Source organism: Monocercomonoides exilis (assembly GCF_001643675.1).
Source record: "Monocercomonoides exilis strain PA203 chromosome Unknown scaffold28-1221067, whole genome shotgun sequence".
In the NCBI taxonomy this organism is placed as follows: domain Eukaryota; phylum Preaxostyla; order Oxymonadida; family Polymastigidae; genus Monocercomonoides; species Monocercomonoides exilis.
In genome coordinates this window covers 407,001-427,811 of record NW_027150573.1, presented here as the reverse complement: position 1 = coordinate 427,811, position 20,811 = coordinate 407,001, and the positions used below count along the sequence as shown (strand labels likewise).

At 35.4% G+C, this 20,811-nt stretch overlaps 5 protein-coding genes across 5 annotated transcripts; 4 read left to right on the top strand and 1 right to left on the bottom strand.

The window, feature by feature from the left end:
- Positions 1-2,386: 2,386 nt before the first annotated feature.
- MONOS_4985 (uncharacterized protein) lies at positions 2,387-5,357 on the bottom strand. Its single transcript, XM_067875097.1, has 2 exons — positions 5,232-5,357; positions 2,387-5,145 (listed from the first exon to the last, which is right to left on the bottom strand). The coding sequence occupies exons 1-2, from the start codon at positions 5,304-5,306 to the stop codon at positions 2,992-2,994; spliced, it is 2,229 nt and encodes a 742-aa protein (XP_067725636.1). The 5' UTR covers positions 5,307-5,357; the 3' UTR covers positions 2,387-2,991.
- A 121-nt stretch (positions 5,358-5,478) lies between these two features.
- Positions 5,479-9,321, top strand: MONOS_4986 (putative endoplasmin precursor). The gene is made up of 2 exons (XM_067875098.1): positions 5,479-5,565; positions 5,613-9,321. The coding sequence occupies exons 1-2, from the start codon at positions 5,510-5,512 to the stop codon at positions 8,980-8,982; spliced, it is 3,426 nt and encodes a 1,141-aa protein (XP_067725635.1). The 5' UTR covers positions 5,479-5,509; the 3' UTR covers positions 8,983-9,321.
- Positions 9,322-11,471: 2,150 nt separating this feature from the next.
- MONOS_4987 (putative Serine/threonine-protein phosphatase 5) lies at positions 11,472-13,230 on the top strand (the record flags this gene model as incomplete). The annotated part of the gene is made up of 9 exons (XM_067875099.1): positions 11,472-11,475; positions 11,583-11,624; positions 11,714-11,859; positions 11,929-12,051; positions 12,110-12,220; positions 12,292-12,390; positions 12,535-12,645; positions 12,751-12,921; positions 13,069-13,230. 9 exons carry the CDS (start codon positions 11,472-11,474, stop codon positions 13,228-13,230), a joined length of 969 nt encoding a protein of 322 aa, XP_067725634.1.
- A 134-nt stretch (positions 13,231-13,364) lies between these two features.
- On the top strand, positions 13,365-15,660 carry MONOS_4988 (Adenylyl cyclase-associated protein CAP). Its single transcript, XM_067875100.1, has 9 exons — positions 13,365-13,395; positions 13,490-13,582; positions 13,672-13,743; positions 13,794-13,916; positions 13,972-14,153; positions 14,229-14,677; positions 14,780-14,832; positions 14,980-15,360; positions 15,445-15,660. Exons 1-9 carry the CDS (start codon positions 13,378-13,380, stop codon positions 15,523-15,525), a joined length of 1,452 nt encoding a protein of 483 aa, XP_067725633.1. The 5' UTR covers positions 13,365-13,377; the 3' UTR covers positions 15,526-15,660.
- A 90-nt stretch (positions 15,661-15,750) lies between these two features.
- Positions 15,751-20,699, top strand: MONOS_4989 (putative ATP-dependent RNA helicase). Its single transcript, XM_067875101.1, has 8 exons — positions 15,751-15,763; positions 15,830-16,159; positions 16,225-16,734; positions 16,950-17,240; positions 17,469-17,764; positions 18,037-18,162; positions 18,391-18,541; positions 18,844-20,699. The coding sequence occupies exons 2-8, from the start codon at positions 15,856-15,858 to the stop codon at positions 20,556-20,558; spliced, it is 3,393 nt and encodes a 1,130-aa protein (XP_067725632.1). The 5' UTR covers positions 15,751-15,763; positions 15,830-15,855; the 3' UTR covers positions 20,559-20,699.
- The last annotated feature ends 112 nt before the right edge of the window (positions 20,700-20,811 follow it).

Below are 20,811 nucleotides of genomic sequence, written 5' to 3'. Positions count from 1 at the left end.
CCTTCCACCTGGACGATTTGTGGGAATTACCGTACAATCCAAAACAAGACCCACCTCCTTCATTCCTTCTAGACGATCTGGGCGAAAAGTGAGAAATAAATCAGTCAAGGGCACTCTGATGTCTGCAGCAATTCTGTGAAGAAGTCGAATTGTTGCATTTTGAGTGTCATAAAAAGAAGAAGAAAGCATAAATGTTAGTGTAGTGGATCCATGATGAAGAAAAGTGAGTAATAAAAAAAGTTGATCAGAAAAATTGTTGATTGCCTTTTCTTTTCCTCGATGAGGAGATATTTCTTTTTGAAGAAGTTGAAGTAACAAATCGAACTCAAATCGGGCGAAGCCCGTAAAGCGAAAAAAGGCAGTTGGTGTGTTGTCCAAAATATTCAAAGCTCTTTCGATGATTGAAGTGGTTTTTTTTGTTTCTTTGATAGCAGGAGAAGCAGGCATTTTATTTCTTTCTTCAACTCTCTCTAAGACACTCAAAAGTGAAGATTCAGACATTGATCGAAACAGTCAAAAAATGATAACAACAAACACACCCTTTATATGTAAATATTTTTGTGATCAAAAAGGACCCATGATAAAAAACAATGGATGTGATTAAATCACATTGGAACTTAGTCGATCTTTTTGGAATGATATCAAACTCATACCAAAAAGAAAAAGTTAATGCGATATAACAAAATAAATTCGAATAAGTTCTAGTAGAACTTGATTGATTTGACTGAGTCGCGAAAATGTGACTCAGTCAAATCGATTTTAGTCTGGTTTGTCGAATTTATCTATTTTTTATCGAATTTCCCTCGATCTCACCAAGGGCGAGATTGTGATTTTCATGATCACAAGTTGTGATCAAACATTTTTTTGTTTTGTTTATATTTTTGTTATTTAAAGCTCATGAACGTTGAACTTTTTATATGTTTTTATTTTTTATTTGAATATTTTGTAAATAACTATGTTTTTGTTGTTTTCTTATTTTGATTCTGGTTTTTTGAAACTTTAAAATTTCGCAATTGTGACTCAGTTGTTAATTTTTACTGTTGAAATCGAGCCAACTTTGTTTATGCTTTGATCAATTAACTATTTCATATTCATTTTTTTTGTTAATTTTCAATATTTATAAACAATTAAACTTTTTTGTGTTTTCTTTACTGTTATGTGTTTATTAAATAATCATTATTTGATATTTTTTCATTTCGAATAAAAAATAAAAAGAAGATATGATTCTAAAGCTTCTTTTTTTGTATTTTTTCTTTTTTCTGAAAATATTAATGAAATGAAAAAAACAAATGAAACTTGTTCTTAATATTGAAAAATGAAATGAAATTTTCTTATATCATTATTATAATTCAAATAATCATTGTCAAACATAAACAATTAGAATTTCCAGGTTTTTCCGTGAAATATCAATAATTTAAAAAAACTGACAAAATAGAAAACTATTTTAAATGAAAAATCATTATATTCAATTAAAATGATAAAAAATGAGATGTTAATTATTAATTATTATTACAAATTTTTTCTAAAATATTTTGATCATGACACCCAGAATTGAAAGCATCGGATGTGACTGAGTCACATCCAATTTGACTGGGTCTCAATGGCATTAGATCGATCTTATTGGATGTTGACCGATCTAATGCCACTTGACGCAGTCAAATCAATCAAGTTCTAGTGGGGGACTAAACCCGGGCCGGGGAGGAAACCCGGGCCACCAGTTTTTTAAAAAATATTTTCCAATTTTTTAAGCGAAAAAACATTTTTCAAAAATGAAAAAAATATACATAATATCACATGTGAATATGCAGCAATTCATGTGATTGGCACGTCCAAATGTTTAATGCCTCTGTATATAAAAAATAATTTGTGATCACATAAAATTTTTTGATTTTTTCTTTTGAAAACAGAAAAAAAAGAATTTTCACTTTTCGTTAACTTTTATGTTTATTTCACACAAATGGAATTTATCTGCTCACGTTTATTTGTTTCTTCAAGGTCTCAACGAAAAGTCGAAATTTTTTTACAGAAAATTTTTTATTTCTCGTTGAGACCTTGAAGAAACAAATAAACGTGAGCAGATAAATTCCATTTGTGTGAAATAAACATAAAAGTTAACGAAAAGTGAAAATTCTTTTTTTTCTGTTTTCAAAAGAAAAAATCAAAAAATTTTATGTGATCACAAATTATTTTTTATATACAGAGGCATTAAACATTTGGACGTGCCAATCACATGAATTGCTGCATATTCACATGTGATATTATGTATATTTTTTTCATTTTTGAAAAATGTTTTTTCGCTTAAAAAATTGGAAAATATTTTTTAAAAAACTGGTGGCCCGGGTTTCCTCCCCGGCCCGGGTTTAGTCCCCCACTAGTTAAAAAAAAATTTTTTTATAACTTTAAAAATTTTTTTCTTTAATACTACCAAAGAATATTTAAAAAATTCTTCAATTGATAAAATAAATGTAACATGAAACAGCAAAAAAAAAAACATCTGATTAAAATAACACGCCAACATGAAATAAATTAATTTTATTAAAATTTATTGTTCATGCCCTTATTAACTATTTGTGTAGTATTTCACTATTTTTTGTGAAAAAGGAAAAATTGTATTATCTTCTATATAAGCTCTATTTTAATATAAACAGCTGTGCCTAATTGCAATATCTCCGAACTTCACACAAAGCTAATTTATCTTCAACTAACTTAGAAATCATTATTCGAGCAATTATTTATAGGGGCATAGAAAATGAAATTTCACTTTCCAAACAAAATTTCTCCCACTGACAAAACAGACGATACAACATTGTCATGCATATTCTCCATTTTTCCTCAAATTTTGTATTCTTTTTTTGATAAGCACATTCTTTGAACGGTGCCAGAATAAATTGAGGATGTGCAACATTGGAACACATGTAAACGTGTTTTTGAGTGCTTCTACCGATGACTGTTCTAAAGGATAATCATTCACTTGCTCATATCGTTCTCTTTTCATTTTTCACTACCTTTGGCATTGCTTTTGCTTTCACTTGAATCCTTTTTGTTCACTCTATCAGAATCCAAAAATAGTTCTGACTCTGCGACAGAGCTCTGCTCAACAGCTATAAATGACAGCTGCACTTCAGTCGATTCTTTCCCGAGTGATGTTATGACAGCATCAGAAAGAGAATCTTCGCTTTCATTTTCGGCATCTTTATCATCGCATTTATTAGTCGTTCTCTCTTCTTCTTCCTCCTCCTCCTCCTCTTCTTCTTCTTCTTCATAGCTTTCGCCTATTTCTTCTTTCTTTTGCTTGATTGTTTTAAATCCTTGTTGTTTTTGTTCCATTCTCGGCTTTCCATTCTGTCCTGATCGTTCGTTTCTCCCTTCTCTTTGTGTTAGCAGCGATTTTTCCATTATGTGTCTTTGCGCACCACGCGAATTAGCCACATACTTTGAATTCTGGGGCTTTTCATTTGTTTTAAAAGGACCAGACATCTTGCCTCTTCTGCTTTCAGAAAAAGAACCCGCTTTTTTCGCGTGTGGTGGCACAGCCGGAGCAGAAAGAGTGTACTTCTGTTTGCTTCTGTCAACTTCTCCGTATTCAAAGCTGGCATTTCGACGCCCAGGCAATGGCTGACGAACTGTGCCAGAAACGCGTGGCATTTTTGTTGAGACTTGCCGCATAGGCAAACCACCTTTGGCTCTGCCTCCTCTCGGAATAAACTGTTGGCCTCTTCCACTTGCTTCATATCTCACAATCTTTCCTTTCGAGGGTGGATTCAAACTGGTCTGCTCACCTTCGCCAGAAGAAGCGTTATCAACACATTTGTTGCTCTCACTGCTTATGCTTGACTCCTGGCACATTTCAGTTTCACCGCCACCATCTTCGTTCTCTGATTCCTTTGCAGCTTGTCTCGCCTCCTGTTCTCTGAGGATCCTCTCATGCTTTTCTTGAGCAAGCTGTTCAAGAGCTTTCATCTGCATGGTGCGCAACGCTTTCTCCTTGTCCTTTTCTGCCAGCTCTCTTTTCCGTCTCTCCAATTCGTCCTCCAACGCTTTCAGTCGAACCCGCAAATCTTCGTTTGATCTGTTCAATTTATTGATTTTCTCGTCTTTCCCACGCACAACGCGTACAAGCTGCTCCTTCAGCGACATTATTTCTTTCTCTTTCGCTTCCAGTTGGGTGACATATGGCCCTTTTTTCACGTATTCTTCCTTCGCCTGTTCTGATTGCCTTTTGGTTTCAGGAAACGTTTGCCTTCCCTTTTTCCCACTTCCTGCCTGACCCTCTTTGGCACCTTCCTCGTCTGGCAACGGAACCATGAAGCCATCACCCATAACGTCAGCCACAAGCGTTTCTCCTTCTTTTCCAACTCGATCAACAATAACATGGCAAAGCGTTTCGATTTTTTGCTTCAGGAATTCGTTAACTTTCTGCTGATACACTAAATTTCTATCAGCAATTCTAGCTGATTGCTCGGCCTTTCGTTGAGACACCTGCGTTCGCTCCAACATCACTCGTGTTTGCTTTATTTCATTTGCCAATGATGCATTTTTCAAAGGAAGTGACAACTGATCTTTTTGAAGATCTGATAGTGCCTTTGCCAAGTCTTTGTTCTCTTTTTTCTCTGTTTTTAGCTCACTTTCCATATCAATCAACTTTTTGCTTTTTTCTCGAAGAGCATTTTCCAGGTCTGTAACATGATTTTGTTTTTCTAGTGAAACTTCAAGCTTCTCACGGGTTTGTGTGAGTTCTCTACGAAGATCAACAATCATTCTATTCAAACCTTTCACATCTTGAACGCTTTCATAAAAAGACCGAGGTTCTTGATACTCTGAATATTGAAACTGAGGAGCGTGAACAACTTGCTTTTGATTTTGTCGACGTTGAGTTCTGAATTCTAAAACTCTTGGAGGAGATGCGAGATTTTGTTCGTTTGACTGAACAAGAGGCTGGCTTTTTGTTTCTTGTTGATGTTGTTCGGAAATAAATGACAGAGATTTTTGGGAAACAGATTTATTTTCATCAGATTGTAATTTTGTAATATGAGAAGGATTTTTATCTTTGATTTTAGAAAAATCTTCTTTTAATTCACAATCATCGTCCATCGTACCATCTCCAATGCCTCTAACATCAAATGGTGCATGCTGTGGTAATTGAGGCTTTTAGAAATTGCAATTTTTCAGCGAAATAAAGTGATATAAAAAATTGACAAAATGTTAATTTTGGTAAAAAATATATCACAAACATGCTCTAATTTTTTAATTTGAACGGGATCGTTGAGATCAATTTTTCCTTCAAATTCTAGTTCAAGCTTTGACATATGCTTTTATGTTGTTGTTATAAAAAAACGAAAACTGTTTATAAAAATATTATTTATTAGATCTGTGACGATTTGTCAAAATGGAAAGATACGAATCAATTCATATATTATGCAATTTTTTATGATTTTTTAATTTGTTTTAAAAAGATATTTAACTTTGATCTTCTCCCATATATTGAATCTTTTTATTCGATCGTAGACAGATGCTTGCTCTGTTGATATTGGCGCTTTCACAGTTGTTGATAGCAGAAGCAGACAGGTTTGATGTTATTTGTGCTTTTGGTATTTAAGACTAATTTTTTGTAGGAAAACAACAAAAACTGGAAATGCTACGCGTGTAGAATTTGCTGCAGATGTTTCAAGATTAATGAAACTGATCGTAAATTCTTTGTATTCTAATAAGGAAATATTTTTGCGGGAATTGATTTCAAATTGCGCAGATGCACTTAACAAAGTTAAAATGGAGGCCCAAACAAATCCTGCAATTCTTGGGGAAGGCGACATGCAGAAACTTGAAATTCATATTAACCCCGATGAAGATGAGGAAACTATAACTGTTACAGATACAGGAATTGGAATGTCGCGCGAAGAACTGATGGAAAATCTTGGTACAATCGCTCATTCTGGAACACTTAAATTTTTCGAAATGGTTGCAAATGGTACTGTTGAGAGTGATTTGATCGGTCAATTTGGTGTCGGTTTTTATTCTTCATTCCTCGTTGCAAGTAAAGTTGTGGTGACATCTCGGAGATACAATACTTCACAATACATATGGTCATCAGTGGGGGCTGAATCGTACACCATTCGCGAGGATACAAGCGGAGAAGATCTCAAACGTGGTACAAAAGTGAAACTGTATTTAAAAGATGCTAGATATTCCAATTCTTCCATTGTTCATGCATTGGTTGAGAAGTATTCACAGTTCGTCAACTTCCCAATTTTCATCCGTTTTGAAAAAGAAGACCAGTGGACTTATGAAAGGAGAATGAAAGCTGAAGAGAGATTACGTCTTCAAGAAGAAAGGAAGAAGCGAAAGGAAGACAAACTAATTGAGACAGAGAAATTTGATGATGAAGATGACGATGATGACGATGATGATGATGATCTTATACCCGATCCAGAATATGAGGAAAGACAAGTTAACTTACAACCACCAATTTGGGTGCGAGATCCAAAATCAGATAAAGATGAAGATTATATTTCATCCACGGAATATGATGACTTTTTCCACACAGTTACATATTGGGCTTATCGTCCAGATGCACCATTGGGGAAAATCCATTTACACTCGTCTGTAGATGTTCGATTTAAGACAATTATTTACATCCCACCCCGCATTCCTCCGGGAAGAAACAAGTATTCTGTGTGCCGTATAAGCAGATTGAGACTCTATGTTAAGAAAGTTCTGATTACTGAAGAAATCATGGATTTCCTCCCAACATACTTGACATTTGTGCGTGGTGTGTTGGAAGTCGATGATTTGAGAGATCCATTGTTGGAGAAGTACGATAAAGACAAGAAAAAACAAGGAAAGAAGGTCGAGGATGAGGACATTGATGAAGCCATTCCTCTTAACATTTCTCGAGAAATGCTACAAGGTTCAGAGTCGCTGAAGCTGATTGCTAAAAAATTGGCAAGGAAGATTGTGGACTATCTTGTAGAGCTGTCAGACAGAGCCAGAAAGGACGAATCAGATGAAGACGTTGAGGCATATGATACATTTTACAGGGAATTTGCAGCTGAAATCAAGCACGGAATTAGAGACGATGACGATAATCGAAAGAATTTAGCGAAATTGCTTCGATTCAACTCATCGTTGCATCCTGAAAAGTTGATTTCACTTGACGATTACATTGAAGAAGCCGCAAAGCAGATCGAAGCTGAAGAAGCAGAAGAAAAGAAGACCGAAACACAAAAGAAGAATCCATCGCAGCGTTCGAAAAAGGATCATGTTCCTATTTTGTACTATGCCGTGGATACCGAAGATATTGACAAAGCACAGTCATTCGTGAGAGAATCGCCCTTCTTGCAGCCATTCTTGTCTGAAAAGAGAGATGTTCTGCTTCTCTTTGACGCGAGAGACGAAGCATATCTCCTGCGTATCATGGTGTTTGATGGGCATCCTATTATTTCAGTGCAGGAAGAGCTGGCTAACAAAGTGAAGGAGTTCGAGTCAAAAGGTCCGATTAAGAAGAAGCTGGCGAAATGGAAGAAGGATATGGTGCCGTTGGTGAACTGGATGACATCTGTTCTTGAAGGAAAGGTCGACAGAGTTGAGGTTAGCTCGAAGTTGGCTATGGGAGAAGTGGAAAAGAAGAAGGAGGAAATGAAGCAGATGCTGCTGGATGAGGAAGAGAAGAAAAGACAGAAGGAGCTATTTGAAAAAGAGAAGGAGAGATACGCGATGAGAAGAAAGAAGATTAAGGAGAAGAAGAGGGATGACAACTCAGTTGTGATTGCCGGAAAGAAGGAGATGGAGGAGATGGACAAGGAAGACAGATATCGCAAGAAGCATCCAAGAATGCTGTGGGAGCTGCACAAGATGGAAAAAGAAGGAAAAGAGATCGTGAAAGACCGTGTTTCATTAAAGAAGTCAGTGCCTTGTGCTGTCGTTGCAGGTGAAGGAGCGCTTTCCAGCGGGCTGAACAATTTGTATAAGGATCACTCAATGGTGACGGAGGAGATGAAGAAAAGAATGAGCAAAAAAGTGTTTGAGATCAACCCAGCATCACATCTGATCCAGAGAATGAACAAGGCACTCAAATCCATTCAGGCAAGAAAGGCGATGGAAACTGCTGGAAGAGAAGAGAGAGAGCTTGCAGCAAAGGAAGGCAGAGAGGTGAAAGAAGGAACGCCAGAAGAGGAAGAGATGATATACAATGAGGAAGGTGTTCTTGAATCACCAATTGTGTCAGATATGAAGAAGATGGAGCTTCTTTTGCTGTCTATGTATGAAACAGCAATGCTTCATGACGGATATGGTGTGGATCACAAGGTTGATTATGCTGAGCGATTGTTTGATGTTCTGTCGAGTATGACGGGACTTCCACATGCGCCTGTGCTTCCTGATGATTTGGAGGAAGACTTTGACGACTGGCTTGCGAGAGAAGTCGAGGAAGAAAACATGTTGAGAGAGAAAGAGAAGGAAGAGAAGAGGAGGAGAAAGAAGGAGAAGGCCGAGCGTAAAGTCAAAGAAGAAGAAGCGGCAAAGCTTGGGAAGACTGTTGAAGAACTTGAAGCAGAAGAAATGGAAGATATGAATGCCGAGGAGAGAAGGGAATATGAGAAGCAAAAGAAGAAGGAGGAAAGAAAAAGACAGAGAAGAGAAGAAAGAAGAAGAGAAAGAAAGAAGAAGAAGCAGAATAAACGGCCAGATGAAAGCTATTTCGAAGAGATTGAAGAATATGAAGATCCTGAAGATATTCTTCAAAGAAAACTTGCAGAGAGAAAGAAGATGAGACAAATGAGATTAAAAGATAAGAAAGGTGAAAATGAAAAGACTGAGGAAAAGAAGGAAGAGAAGAAGGAGGAAAATAAAGAAGAAAAGAAAGAAGAGAAGAAGGAAGAAAAGAAAGAAGAGAAGAAGGAAGAAAAGAAGGAGGAAAAGAAAGAAGAGAAGAAGGAAGAGAAAAAGGAGGCCAAAACAGACAAAAAAGATGCAAAAGAAGATCTTTAATTTATATTCCCCTCTTGTGCAAATATAAAAGAGGTCGTTTATTTCCATATTTTGTTTTTATTTTATTTCCATGTTCAATCTATCTTACTGAGCATTTCAATAATCATCCAAGACTCTATTTGCGTATATAATAAATAATATAATGATGTTGATGTTGAATATATTTTTGCATTACATGTTTGAAATCTTAAATAAAAATTCTTTTAAGTTTAAAACAAATTTCTTTTAATAATGTATTCTTGAATATGAAATTTTAAATACAAAATTTTATTACAAAGAAAAAAGTTAAAAAAATCATTTCTATTTGGTTCATTTAATAAATACGTTTATTGAATAAAATTGTTGTATCAATTTTTATATGTGGATATGTTTTTCAAAGATAGAAAAAAGAATAATTTTTTTCCATTAAGAGAGTATTTGAAATGAATTTTGCGAATAAATGAAAAATGAAACGATTTGTTCTAAACTTTTTCTGTTTTTTTTTTAATAAGAAATATGACATTCTCGCAAATTATAATAAAGAAAATAGTTTTATGTTGATAAAAAGAAAAGAAATAATTAAGTGGAAGAAAATTCAATAAGCAAAAAAAATTGCACGGTTAATCTTATGAATTTTGAAAGATGAATTGTTTAATAAATGTTAATGTTTTTCATTATCATATGGCTGATCCATTTTGAAATACACTTTTTTCAAGACCAGTTTTTAAATTTTGGCACAATATATGGGTTATTATTTTTGAAACACGATATTTTCTATCAAAATTTTCGGTTTAAGTTTTTGTTGTGATTATTCATAAATGAACCCTGAAAACTGATAGAGCTGTTATGTGATTCCTCTTCTATTTTTTTAAAATCAAACTTTGGCTTTTGAAACGATATGGAACAAAATATTTGACTTCAGGCATTTTCATTGAAAAATTATGCACTTTTCATTAACTTTTTGTGATCAAAAAATTTTTTAAAAAATGGGTTAATTTTTTGAAAGACATGAGAGGTAATACAACATGATGTTATTATATTAATGATATTTGCTTGCAGATATGAAAACACAATTTATTTAGAAATCTGAGAAAGATTTACAAAAATAAGAGAGATTTACAAATATTTAATGCTTCGTGCAAAAAAAGCTTGAAAGTTCGTATTTCCCCCCGTTTCCCTTCAACTGGTATTTTGTGGAAAATTGACAACAATGAATTTGAATTGTTTATGTAATTGTTTTTCAGAAACAGCATGATTTCAAAAGTTTCATATGAAGAAAAATAATTGCGCTAATCTTGAACAAAAGTTGAATATTAATTAAAAATAACATAACGCACTCCAACATAATGCAACATGGCTTAAACATTTCTCAAAATAAGAGCTTTTTTTTTTTTAAATTGACAGTTTTGACTCAAAGTTTGATCAGTTATAAATAAGGAATTTTTGTGAAAAAAAAAAATAATTATTCTTTTTTTTCACGTTGTTCAATAAAAATAGTATATTCATTATATCAATTTCAGCTCACAGATTTTTGAAATTTTTTTATGAATTTTTCGTTGTGAAATAATTTATTTATTGTTTGAATTTTTGAGAAAATTATTTGACTGGAACTGAAACCCAATCGAAATAAGAGAGTTTCATTTTTGCAAGATATTATATGTGTAATTTTTTTGATTCCAATTTTTTTTTTTCAAAAATTTCGATTTAAAAAAAATACCTTGAATATTAATTAATGATCATTGAAGAGTGAAAAGTCTCTGTTAAGACATTTTAACTTTATTTCAGCTGATTCATTTATTTTAAAAACAGAAGTGAAAATTTTGGCAATTGAATTAATAAGACATTCACAGGGACAAGCAAAGTCTGAATATTTCGTGCACTGAAAAAAGTTTTCATTTCAAAAATTAACACACACATATGAATCTTTTTGATATTTTTTGTTTTTCACTGAATATTTTATTTTCGAAACAGAATTGAAACATATGGAAAAATATTGTTTTCGTGGATTTTTCTTTTTCAGGAATATTTTTCTAGAAAATCTCAATCATAAAGCTGTCGTTTTAACTTAATTTGTTTCTTTGATTTAATTCTATTTATCAACAAAATAAAAACTCCACAATTATATATTTGGTTATGGTCGAAAAAACTTATTTTGAGTTTATGTCTTTCACAGAAAATGCCATGAAGATTATCAATTGTTTTTAAAAAAAAATAATGCAACGAAAATGAAAAAGAAAATATAATGAAAACAGTTCAATTTCGAATTTTTCAAATAAAATCCCTTTTGAAATCAACGATGTGGAAAAGAATAAATAATCAAGAAACTTGTTTTAATTTTATTGAAAACACATGCAAAAAAATTGCTCAAATATTTATGGTTCAAACATGGCTCCAGAAGAATATTTATTTGTTGAAATGTATTTATTCCATAAAAAAACAACAAAATATATTTTACACTTGCATTCCTCAAAAAACTTTTTCAAAAATATTATTCTTGAAAAGAAATAGTTATGGGTATTTTTTGGTTGTTTTCTCCTTGCTTTTCATGGGTATTAACAAATATTTTTTGAATTTTCAGCGCATTTATTAAAATTATTTTTTTCAAATCAAAAAATTTAAAGCACGATTTCTTTGCCCAGAAAACATCAACAGAACTACACTTCGTTTGAATTTTTAATTAAAAAATAAGATTTATAAAAGTTTCTATAAATTCCATATCATCACCATATTTTTGCAAACAAAAATTTAATAGCCAGACTAATTAACGCACTGAAGCACGATCAGCAGCCGTCAGATGGGGTTGTGAAGAAACTTATCACAGACTTTAAAAATATGGTAAAAACATATCCAAATATCATCGACATTGAAATACCCGAAGGAAAATCGGTTACAGTAGTTGTTTGTTTAATATTTTTGCTTACGGCTTTAAATTCACAAAATTTTAATAATTGAATATATGTTCAACAGGGGGACATTCATGGTCAGTTCTTCGATCTTCTTCACATTTTTGATTTGAATGGATTGCCGTCTGAGGAATTATCATATATTTTTCTTGGAGATTGGATTGATAGAGGCTCTTTTAGTATTGAAGTTTGTTCACAAAAAATAAAAATTTATGATTTTTTTACACATAATTATAAACTTCAAGACATGTATCACTTTATATGCACTGAAAGTTTGTTATCCAGAACACGTGCATCTTATTCGTGGAAATCACGAAACAGCATTTTGCGCACGTGACTACGGTTTTAGATCCGAGGTATGCAACAACATTGGAAACATGTGAAATTCTATTTCTTGGGTCATATAAAAATATATTTCTAAACTTAGTGTTTGTATAAATATGACATAACAATTTATGCAAATTTTATGGAGTCGTTCAACACATTACCACTTTGTGCAATACTTAACAAACGAATATTTCTTGTGGTTTGAATTTGACTTGAAGATTATTTCAATAAACTCTTTGAATTTTAACATGAAATTTCAATACATTTGCACACAATTCTTTGCTTCATCATTTATGACACTGATGATTTTTCAATGGTTATTGAACTGATAAATGCTATTTAGCATGGTGGATTATTCAACAGGCTTGGGGTGACGTTGGATGATATACAAAAGGTAGATAGATTTCACGAACCAGGACAGGAAGGTGGAGAACTGTTTATGACACAAATGCTGGTTTGCACTTTCATTGTTTTTAACAAGAATTTTCTTTTCAATTTTTTCTCTTTATGTATTTTTGAAATAACCGTTCACATATGTGATACAATTGTTATTTTAAAGTGGAGCGATCCTTCTCATTCAGTTGGTGTGAAAGAATCATATCGGCCATATGGCCATTGGTTTGGACCAGATGTGACACAAGATTTTCTGGAAACTAACTCTCTTAAGCTTGTTATACGATCACACGAGTTGAGAAAAGAAGGTTTTTCTGTTGAGCAGAAAAAGAAACTGGTATGCGAAAAATAGAGATATTTTTTATCTTTTTTCTTTTGCAAAATTTAATCAAATTGTTTCGTGCATAGATTATAACATTTGATTTTTTTGACCATTTGATGCGAAATAATTTGTTTATTTTCTCTTTTTATTTTTTAATATCAGATCTCTATCTTCTCTGCTCCTTCTTATCAAGGCGTTAGAAATAAAGGAGCATTTTTACGCATTTCTTCTCCAAAACTAGAAATTGTTCCTGTTATATTCACATCAGTTGCCCAACCTCACACAAAACTATTCTTTTACCCCACACCGGAAAGAGGAATTTGATCATTCAAATTGCTCAACTTCAATTTTCAGCAAGCATTCTTTCTTCTTTTTGAAGAATTTCGATTTTGTTTATTATAGATGTTTTATAATCATTTTTTTCATTTCAAATATTCTTTTTTTTATAAGTAAAGGTCTTGAAGATCAAAGATGGAAGCACGTTTTGAAGTGTGTAATTTCAAAGACAAAATTCAAAATTTATCAAACATTCTTTTTACATTAATAATCGAAACATGATGTATATTCGTAATGGTAATTTCAGGCTCTTCTGCAACGTCTGGAAAAAGACATTGAAAAATTGGAAAGAAATCAAGGTGCTGGAGACGAAGTTGAGATAGAGAAAAGCCCATTTGATGCATGCTATTTTTTATGCTAAAAATTTGAAAATTTATGTTAATTTTTGCAATTTACAAAAATGTGATTTTTTCAATATTTCATTTTCAGGATTATTTGGAAGCTGTGTTTCCTCCCCTTCTTGAAGTGGCTCATAAACTTCCCGAGCCAGTCCCAAAAATGGTTTGAAGCTAATAATTTTATAAATCTTTCAAAGACTGACGAAAATTTAGACTGAAATGCTCGAGAAAGTGTTTAGAGAAGAACAAATTCTTATTAGAAAGTCTCTAAAGTGCAAGAAGCCAACTCCAGAGCAAATGAAAGCTCAGTACAAACCAGTTGCTGATGCAATTAACGTATGATTTATTTGAAATTTATGAAAATTTGAATTAAAGTAATATTTATATTTAGGCAATTGGTAAAGCAGTTCCATTTAAAACCGAACCAAATTTCGGTCAATGGAAAGTTGTTGAAGAGCTGTCGAAATGCGCCAACTGGGTTGAAATTGAGAAAACACCTATGGATTATGTTGATAATACATGGCAAGTTGCAGACTTCTATAATTTGAAGATTATTCGTGAAAATAGAGGAACGTATGATGTTAAATTTAAAAAAAAAATAAAATGGATGCATATTTTCAATTATTTTCCTCCATTTTTCTTTTAAAGAAACCAGGATCAAGTCACATGGGCTCAAGGAATCAAGAAAGTGGCAACTGATTTGCTTGACTTCATCAAGGAGCATTATCGCACAGGACTCTCATGGAAGCGTGATGGAATGGACATCGACCAATATACAGACGGATCTGCATCGTCTTCCTCAACACCCTCCAGCTCCTCCTCCATCCCTGCTCCGCCAGCCATCCCTGCTGCACCGGCTGTCCCTGCTGCTCCGCCTGTTTCCGCTTCTTCAGCCACTGCTGCTGAGAAACCAGCTGCAGACACAACAAAACTCTTTGCAGAACTGTGCCAAGGAGAAGGCATCACAAGCCGCTTGCGCCATGTTTCAGACTCGGAAAAGACAAAGAACAGGCCAAGAGAAGAAAGAAAGTTCACTGTCCCATCTTCTGTCGGCGAGAAAAGAGTCGAAAAGGAAGAAGCCGTTGCAGGACCAAAAGGTTTCATTACATTTTTTCTTTCTTTTTTTGATTTATTTTTGAAATCTTTTATGAATGTCCAATACATCTACAAAACTGAACAATCGATGCTTTCATTCTCAGCAAAAGCAGTTGCACCACCTGTTTTCCAGAACTTTGGCAACAAATTGAAATGCGTATGCCTTTATTGGATGTTTTTCATGAATTTAATATTTATTTTATTTTTTTATTTATTTACAAATCTTCAATTTTTTTATCTGTGTTAATCCACAAAACAAAATGACATTTGAATGAATTCTATTTGTTTTTATTTTCCCATTCAGGAAAACCAAGTGAATGTGCCTGACCTCACATTTGAATCCGAAACCATCCAACAGACAGTGTACATGTACAACTGCAAGAAGTCTGCCATCCGCATTACAGGCAAAGTGAACTCGATTGTCATCGACAAGTGTGTTGGGTGCACAGTCGTGGTGGACGATGTGGTGTCGAGTGTGGAGCTGATCAACTCGAAGGACATCAAAGCACAGGTCGTCAACGTCTGCGCCTCGTTCCTCGTGGAATCTTCAGAGGGCGCTCAGATTTATGTGTCACAGGAGTGCATGGAGAAAGTGGAGGTGTTCTCATCCAAGTCAGCCAATATCATCATTTATGCACCTGGAATCAGAATCGACCCTGACACCAAAGAGAAGGAGGAAGGAATGGTTTGAAATAAAGATCAATTTATTTAAAAATTCTATTTTGTGTTGCATTTTTCTCAAAAACTAACTTTTTTGTTACATCATCAGATTGAGCATGCACTTCCAAGCACGTTGCGCACTGTATTCAAAGATGGAGAGCTTGCACACGACTTTGTGAAACATGGTTAAACGATTTAAAATTAGATACTCAGAGAGTTATCCGCTCTTGTTTTTGATACGTTCACTGTTTTTTTTATGTTGTTGTAGTTACTATTTTTAACACCAAATCTAATTTCTTAGCAATAATTTGAAAATCACATTTGAGATGCAATATTCAAATTAAAAATTCAAGAAATATTTAATGAAAGTTAAGTTTTAACAAAAGTTAATAATTATTGATCATCATAGACCATTATCTATCTGCTGGGTAATGCTTTCTTTTGTTTATTTGATTTTTTTGATAAAATTAAACATATTTCTAATATTACATCAGATTTCCAACTGTAAAATTTATTTTATATGTCACAGTCAGCAATAGAAAAGAGGATGCCTCTTACTCCAGAGGAAACAGGAACTCCAAGCCCTTCACCAAATCTTTCTCCAAGTCCCGATCCCCTTGCGAGTCCAGTTGATGAGATCGGTATTGAAGGTGCTGGCTCAGAGTTTAAGAAGGAAAGCATCTCGTATAACTGCACGCACGAAGTATGCTTTCCGCCTGGATGGGTTCAAAAGGAAACACCACAACCAACAAGACCTCCAGCAAAAACTTTTCCTTTTAAGCTGGATGCCTTTCAAGAGGCATCAATAAAGTCAATAGATAAAGGTTTGAAACAACAAACTCTTCGCATACGAATCTTATTGTCCTATTTTTATTTAATTATTCGTTAGGTGAATCCGTTCTTGTTTCTGCACATACATCTGCAGGTAAGACAGTTGTGGCTTTATATGCTATTGCAACTGCCCTTCGAGATAACCAACGAGTTATTTATACAAGTCCAATTAAAGCACTGAGTAATCAAAAGTATAGGGAATTATGCGAACACTTTGGAGATGTTGGACTGATGACAGGTGATGTCACAATCAACCCAGATGCTGCATGTCTTGTGATGACAACTGAGATTTTACGAAACATGTTGTATCGAGGATCAGAAGTTACACGAGAAGTTGCATGGGTGGTGTTTGATGAGATTCATTACATGAGAGATTTTGAAAGAGGAGTTGTGTGGGAAGAAACAATAATCATGGTTCCTCCAAAAGCAAGATTTGTATTTTTGTCTGCAACAATACCAAATGCTCGTGAGTTTGCTGAATGGATTGCAACGCTCCACCAGCAGCCGTGCAATGTTGTGTTCACAGATTTTCGTCCTGTCCCTCTTCAGCACTACGTTTTTCCTGCTGGTATGGTTTTAAAGACACAAAAAATTTAATGCCTTTCTTTTACAATTATGACTTTTATTTGTAATTTTTTATTTTATTTTCTTTCTTTCTTTCTTTCTTTCTTTCTTTTTTTTTTTTGATAATTCTTGTTTGTATTACGTTAATGATAATTCATTATTTTTCAAAAAAAATTTTTTGAAATATTCAAATCAAAACCAACATTACAACCTTTACAGGTGGCAAGGGGCTTCATCTTGTACTTGATGAACACGGCGTGTTTCGCGAGTCTTCTTTTGCGACAGCCATTTCGTCGATGTCTGTGACCAACGAGCAGCAAGGCTCAGGAACCACACGAAAAAACGTGGGGCGGCAAAAGGACTTCACCGAAATATTCAAAATTGTGAGGCTTATTATGGACAGGAACTTCGATCCGTGCATTGTGTTCTGCTTCAGCAAGAAGGAAGTGGAGATGATTGCGGTTGGCTTGGGAAAGCACGATTTCTTGCCGGGAGTTACTCCGGGAAAAGGTTTGAGCTGCTCAAAGATTTGAAACATGGACTGTGCCTGACATTGTGGCTGACAATATTTCTGGAAGACTTCAATTATTTCTATGAGATTTTTTTTTAAAAATATTTTTTACATTTTATTTTGAAAAATTTCTGAATTCATATTCTTTTTTTGAACTTTTGATAATTCTTTATATAATATTTCCATAATTTCATTTATATTTTATTTTATTCATCATTTCCAAACAGAATCTCCCGAAAAGGCGCTTATCCGAACCGTCTTCCAGAATGCGATTGGCACTCTTCCTGAAAGCGACCAGAATTTGCCTCAAATCAAAAACATCCTTCCTCTTTTGCTCCGAGGCATAGGCGTCCACCACTCGGGTCTTTTGCCTATTTTGAAGGAAATCAACGAGCTGCTGTTTCAAGAAGGGTTGATTCGAGTGCTGCTGGCGACAGAAACATTTTCTATGGGGCTCAACATGCCGGCAAAGACTGTTGTGTTCTCGTCTGTGAGGAAATTCGATGGGAAAGAGTTCAGATGGGTTTGGTTGTGGATTATTATTATTATTATTATTTTAGATACAATCGAGATTATGAAAAGAAAAGGATTGATGATGTCCAGAAAGGATGTTGTGATTGACAGTTTTTCTGAAAAAAAAAAGAGATTTTTTATTTTTATGAACTTTGCTGAGAATGCATTTTCCGTTATTCTTTCTTCTTTTCTATTTCCCTGTTAAAATTTTTTTAAACTTAATTTTTCTAAAATAAAATTTCTCTCTAATTTATCAACACATTATTAACCTGCTATTCTCAGATTTTGTCTGGTGAGTATATTCAGATGAGTGGCAGAGCAGGGCGTCGAGGGTTGGATGACAGGGGTATTGTTATTGTGATGCTGGATGAGCGGTTGGAGCCACAAGAAGCTCGCTCCATCATTAATGTGTGCTTGCACTTTATTAATCGGATCTTTTCATAGCTAATTTAAAAAAAAATGATAATTGCTGTTATCTTGCTGAATACATTATTTGTATTCTCCTTTGCTTCATATCCTTCTATTCTGTTTATCTGCCCCTATTCAATCTAATCAAATAACCATCTGTTTCTCTTTCAACCTTGCTGTCATTTCAAAAAAAAATTGAAATAAAATAAATTTTTTCTTTTTGCACAGGGCCAAGCAATTCCTCTAAACTCCCAGTTTCATCTTTCCTTTAACATGATTATCAACACACTGCGTGTTGAAGGTGCCAATCCAGAGTTTATCATCAAACATTCGTTTCTTCAGTTCCAATCTACGAAGAAAGTGCCACAGCACAGAGAAGGTTTGCTCATGCCGATTAGATAAATCAATATAATCATCTGCCATCTCTCTCTCTCTCTCTCTCTCTCTCTCTCTCTCTCTTTCTTTCTTTCTTTTTCTTTCTTTCTTTCTTTCTTTCTTTCTTTTTCTTTCTTTCTTTCTTTCTTTCTTTTTCTTTCTTTCTTTTTCTTTCTCTCTCTCTCTTTCTTTTTGTCACTTTTTATAATCATTTTCTAATATCAATCAAAATTATCATTTCATTCAACACATTCTCCATTCCATCTCATTATCTTTGACTCAACACATCATCCTCTTCATTTTCAGAGCTTGCCCGTCTGCAAAGCCTCCACGACTCCATCCGGATCGCCAACGAGCCCTCAGTCAAGGACTGCTACGACACTTACTCGCTCCTGCGGCGTCTGAGGGACGATATGCACTTTGTGGTGATGCATCCGCTGCATGTGCTGCCTTTCCTGCAGACAGGAAGACTGGTGCGTGTGGTGGATGGAGGTGGGTGTGTGCTGTGGGGGAAAGACGTGTGGAGTGCAGAGGAGGGCAAAGAGACAAAGGAGGACTCATCGTCTTCTTCTGCCTCTTCCTCTTCGCAGGTGTCTGCTCTGAATGGAAAGGGAGCAGGGATCGACTGGGGATGGGGTGTTGTGGTGTCGTTTATGAAGAAGCAGGTTCCACCGTCTCTTCTGACAGAAGTGAAGAAGCGGGAGAATCAGAGAGAGAAAGATCTGAAAGGGATGGGAATAACACTGCCATCGCTGCGGTCGTCTGACGATGATTCATCCATTTATGTGATTGATGTGCTGTTGGAGATTGCGCCTGGCACTGCTTCTGATGTGCCTTCTCCTGCTCCACATCTCAAAAACAGCGGGACAAACTCATTCAGAGCAGACACTACCCGCTCTTCTTCTTCATCTTCTTCCTCCTCCTCATCCTCTTCTTCTAAAGAGGATTCACCTTCCTCACCCACCCCCTTCCTCACACCATCCACCGCACTTCCTCCGCCCATCCAGAAGCGCAAGCCGCAGCCTGAGTATGCTGTCCTCCCTGTTGTCCTATCGTCCATCACAGCTGTCTCTTCTCTCCGCCTGTTCATCCCATCTGACCTCCGCACAGCAGACTCGCGGGCGTCGGTGGGTGCTGCCATCTCTGCAGTGGCTGAGCGCTTTCCAGAGGGAATCCCTGTGCTCGACCCCGTTGAAGACATGGGGATAACAGACAGCTCGTTTGTGAAGCTGGGGGAGCGAGTGAAGATGGTGGAGGAGAAGATCCGGGGAAAAGAGGAGCAGTGGGCGACAAGCGAGATGAATGAGGCGCTGATGAAGTATCAGAGAAGGCTGTCGCTGAAGGCAGCAGTGGAGGCGCAGAAGAGGGTGGTGGAGAAAGCAGAGCGGATGATCTTGTCAGACGAATTGGAGGCGATGGTGCGTGTGCTGAAGCGCTTTGGGTATGTGGACGACTCAGGCGTGGTCACAGCAAAAGGCAGATGTGCAGCCGAGATCAACTCAGTGAATGAGATTGTGCTGACGGAGCTTCTGTTTGGCGGGCTGTTCAACGAGCTGAGCGACGAGCAGACGGTGGCGCTGCTGTCGGCGATGCTCTTCCAGGAGAAGTCAGACGACAATCTGGCTGAAATGAGGGAGGAGATGACCACGCCAATGAAGCGGCTGCACGACACAGCAGAGAAAGTGCGGGACATCTGCAAGCAGTGCAGAATGGCCCCTGAAAGCGCTGACGATATTGTCGAGTCAATCAAACCTGCGCTGGTTGATGTGGCGTATCGCTGGACACAAGGTGAGTCGTTTTCGCAGGTCATTGAGAAAACAGCGGTGTTTGAAGGGTCGGTTGTCAGGTGTCTGAGAAGGATTGACGAGCTGTTGCAGCAGATGAGCGCAGCAGCGAAGGCAATGGGATCAGAGGTTTTGGATCAGAAGTTCGCAAACTGTTCAACAAAGATTAGAAGAGATATTGTCTTTGCAGCTTCACTTTACTTGAATCCTGAAGAAGACAAAAGAGCAAGCACATGAAAATTCACAACTCAATGTTACTAGATGAAAAAAAATGTAAAAAATCTATTCATTTCACTTTAAAAGATTGAATACATTCATTTCACATCTTATTTATTTTTTTGGATGAAGGATATTTGAAAGATTAAAGTTTTTGATAAAGTTTATTAGATTTTTTCCCCAAAAAATGTCAATTTAAAGCTCGTATGCTATATTTATAATCAATGATTTATCTTTTAAGACTCAGAGAGAAATAATTTAAACATATGATGAA

Bases quoted from the DNA above. Each gene is read 5' to 3' on its own strand.
- MONOS_4985 (XM_067875097.1), bottom strand. From the start codon at position 5,306: ATGTCAAAGCTTGAACTAGAATTTGAAGGAAAAATTGATCTCAACGAT. The intron at 5,146-5,231 runs GTTTGTGATATA...AATTTCTAAAAG, and splicing joins AAATTAAAAAATTAGAGCAT to CCTCAATTACCACAGCATGC.
- MONOS_4986 (XM_067875098.1), top strand. From the start codon at position 5,510: ATGCTTGCTCTGTTGATATTGGCGCTTTCACAGTTGTTGATAGCAGAA. The intron at 5,566-5,612 runs GTTTGATGTTAT...AATTTTTTGTAG, and splicing joins TTGATAGCAGAAGCAGACAG to GAAAACAACAAAAACTGGAA.
- MONOS_4988 (XM_067875100.1), top strand. The intron at 13,583-13,671 runs GCATGCTATTTT...TTTCATTTTCAG, and splicing joins TAGAGAAAAGCCCATTTGAT to GATTATTTGGAAGCTGTGTT. The intron at 14,833-14,979 runs GTATGCCTTTAT...TTTCCCATTCAG, and splicing joins TTGGCAACAAATTGAAATGC to GAAAACCAAGTGAATGTGCC.
- MONOS_4989 (XM_067875101.1), top strand. From the start codon at position 15,856: ATGTCACAGTCAGCAATAGAAAAGAGGATGCCTCTTACTCCAGAGGAA. The intron at 16,160-16,224 runs GTTTGAAACAAC...ATTATTCGTTAG, and splicing joins AATAAAGTCAATAGATAAAG to GTGAATCCGTTCTTGTTTCT. The intron at 18,163-18,390 runs GTGTGCTTGCAC...CTTTTTGCACAG, and splicing joins AAGCTCGCTCCATCATTAAT to GGCCAAGCAATTCCTCTAAA.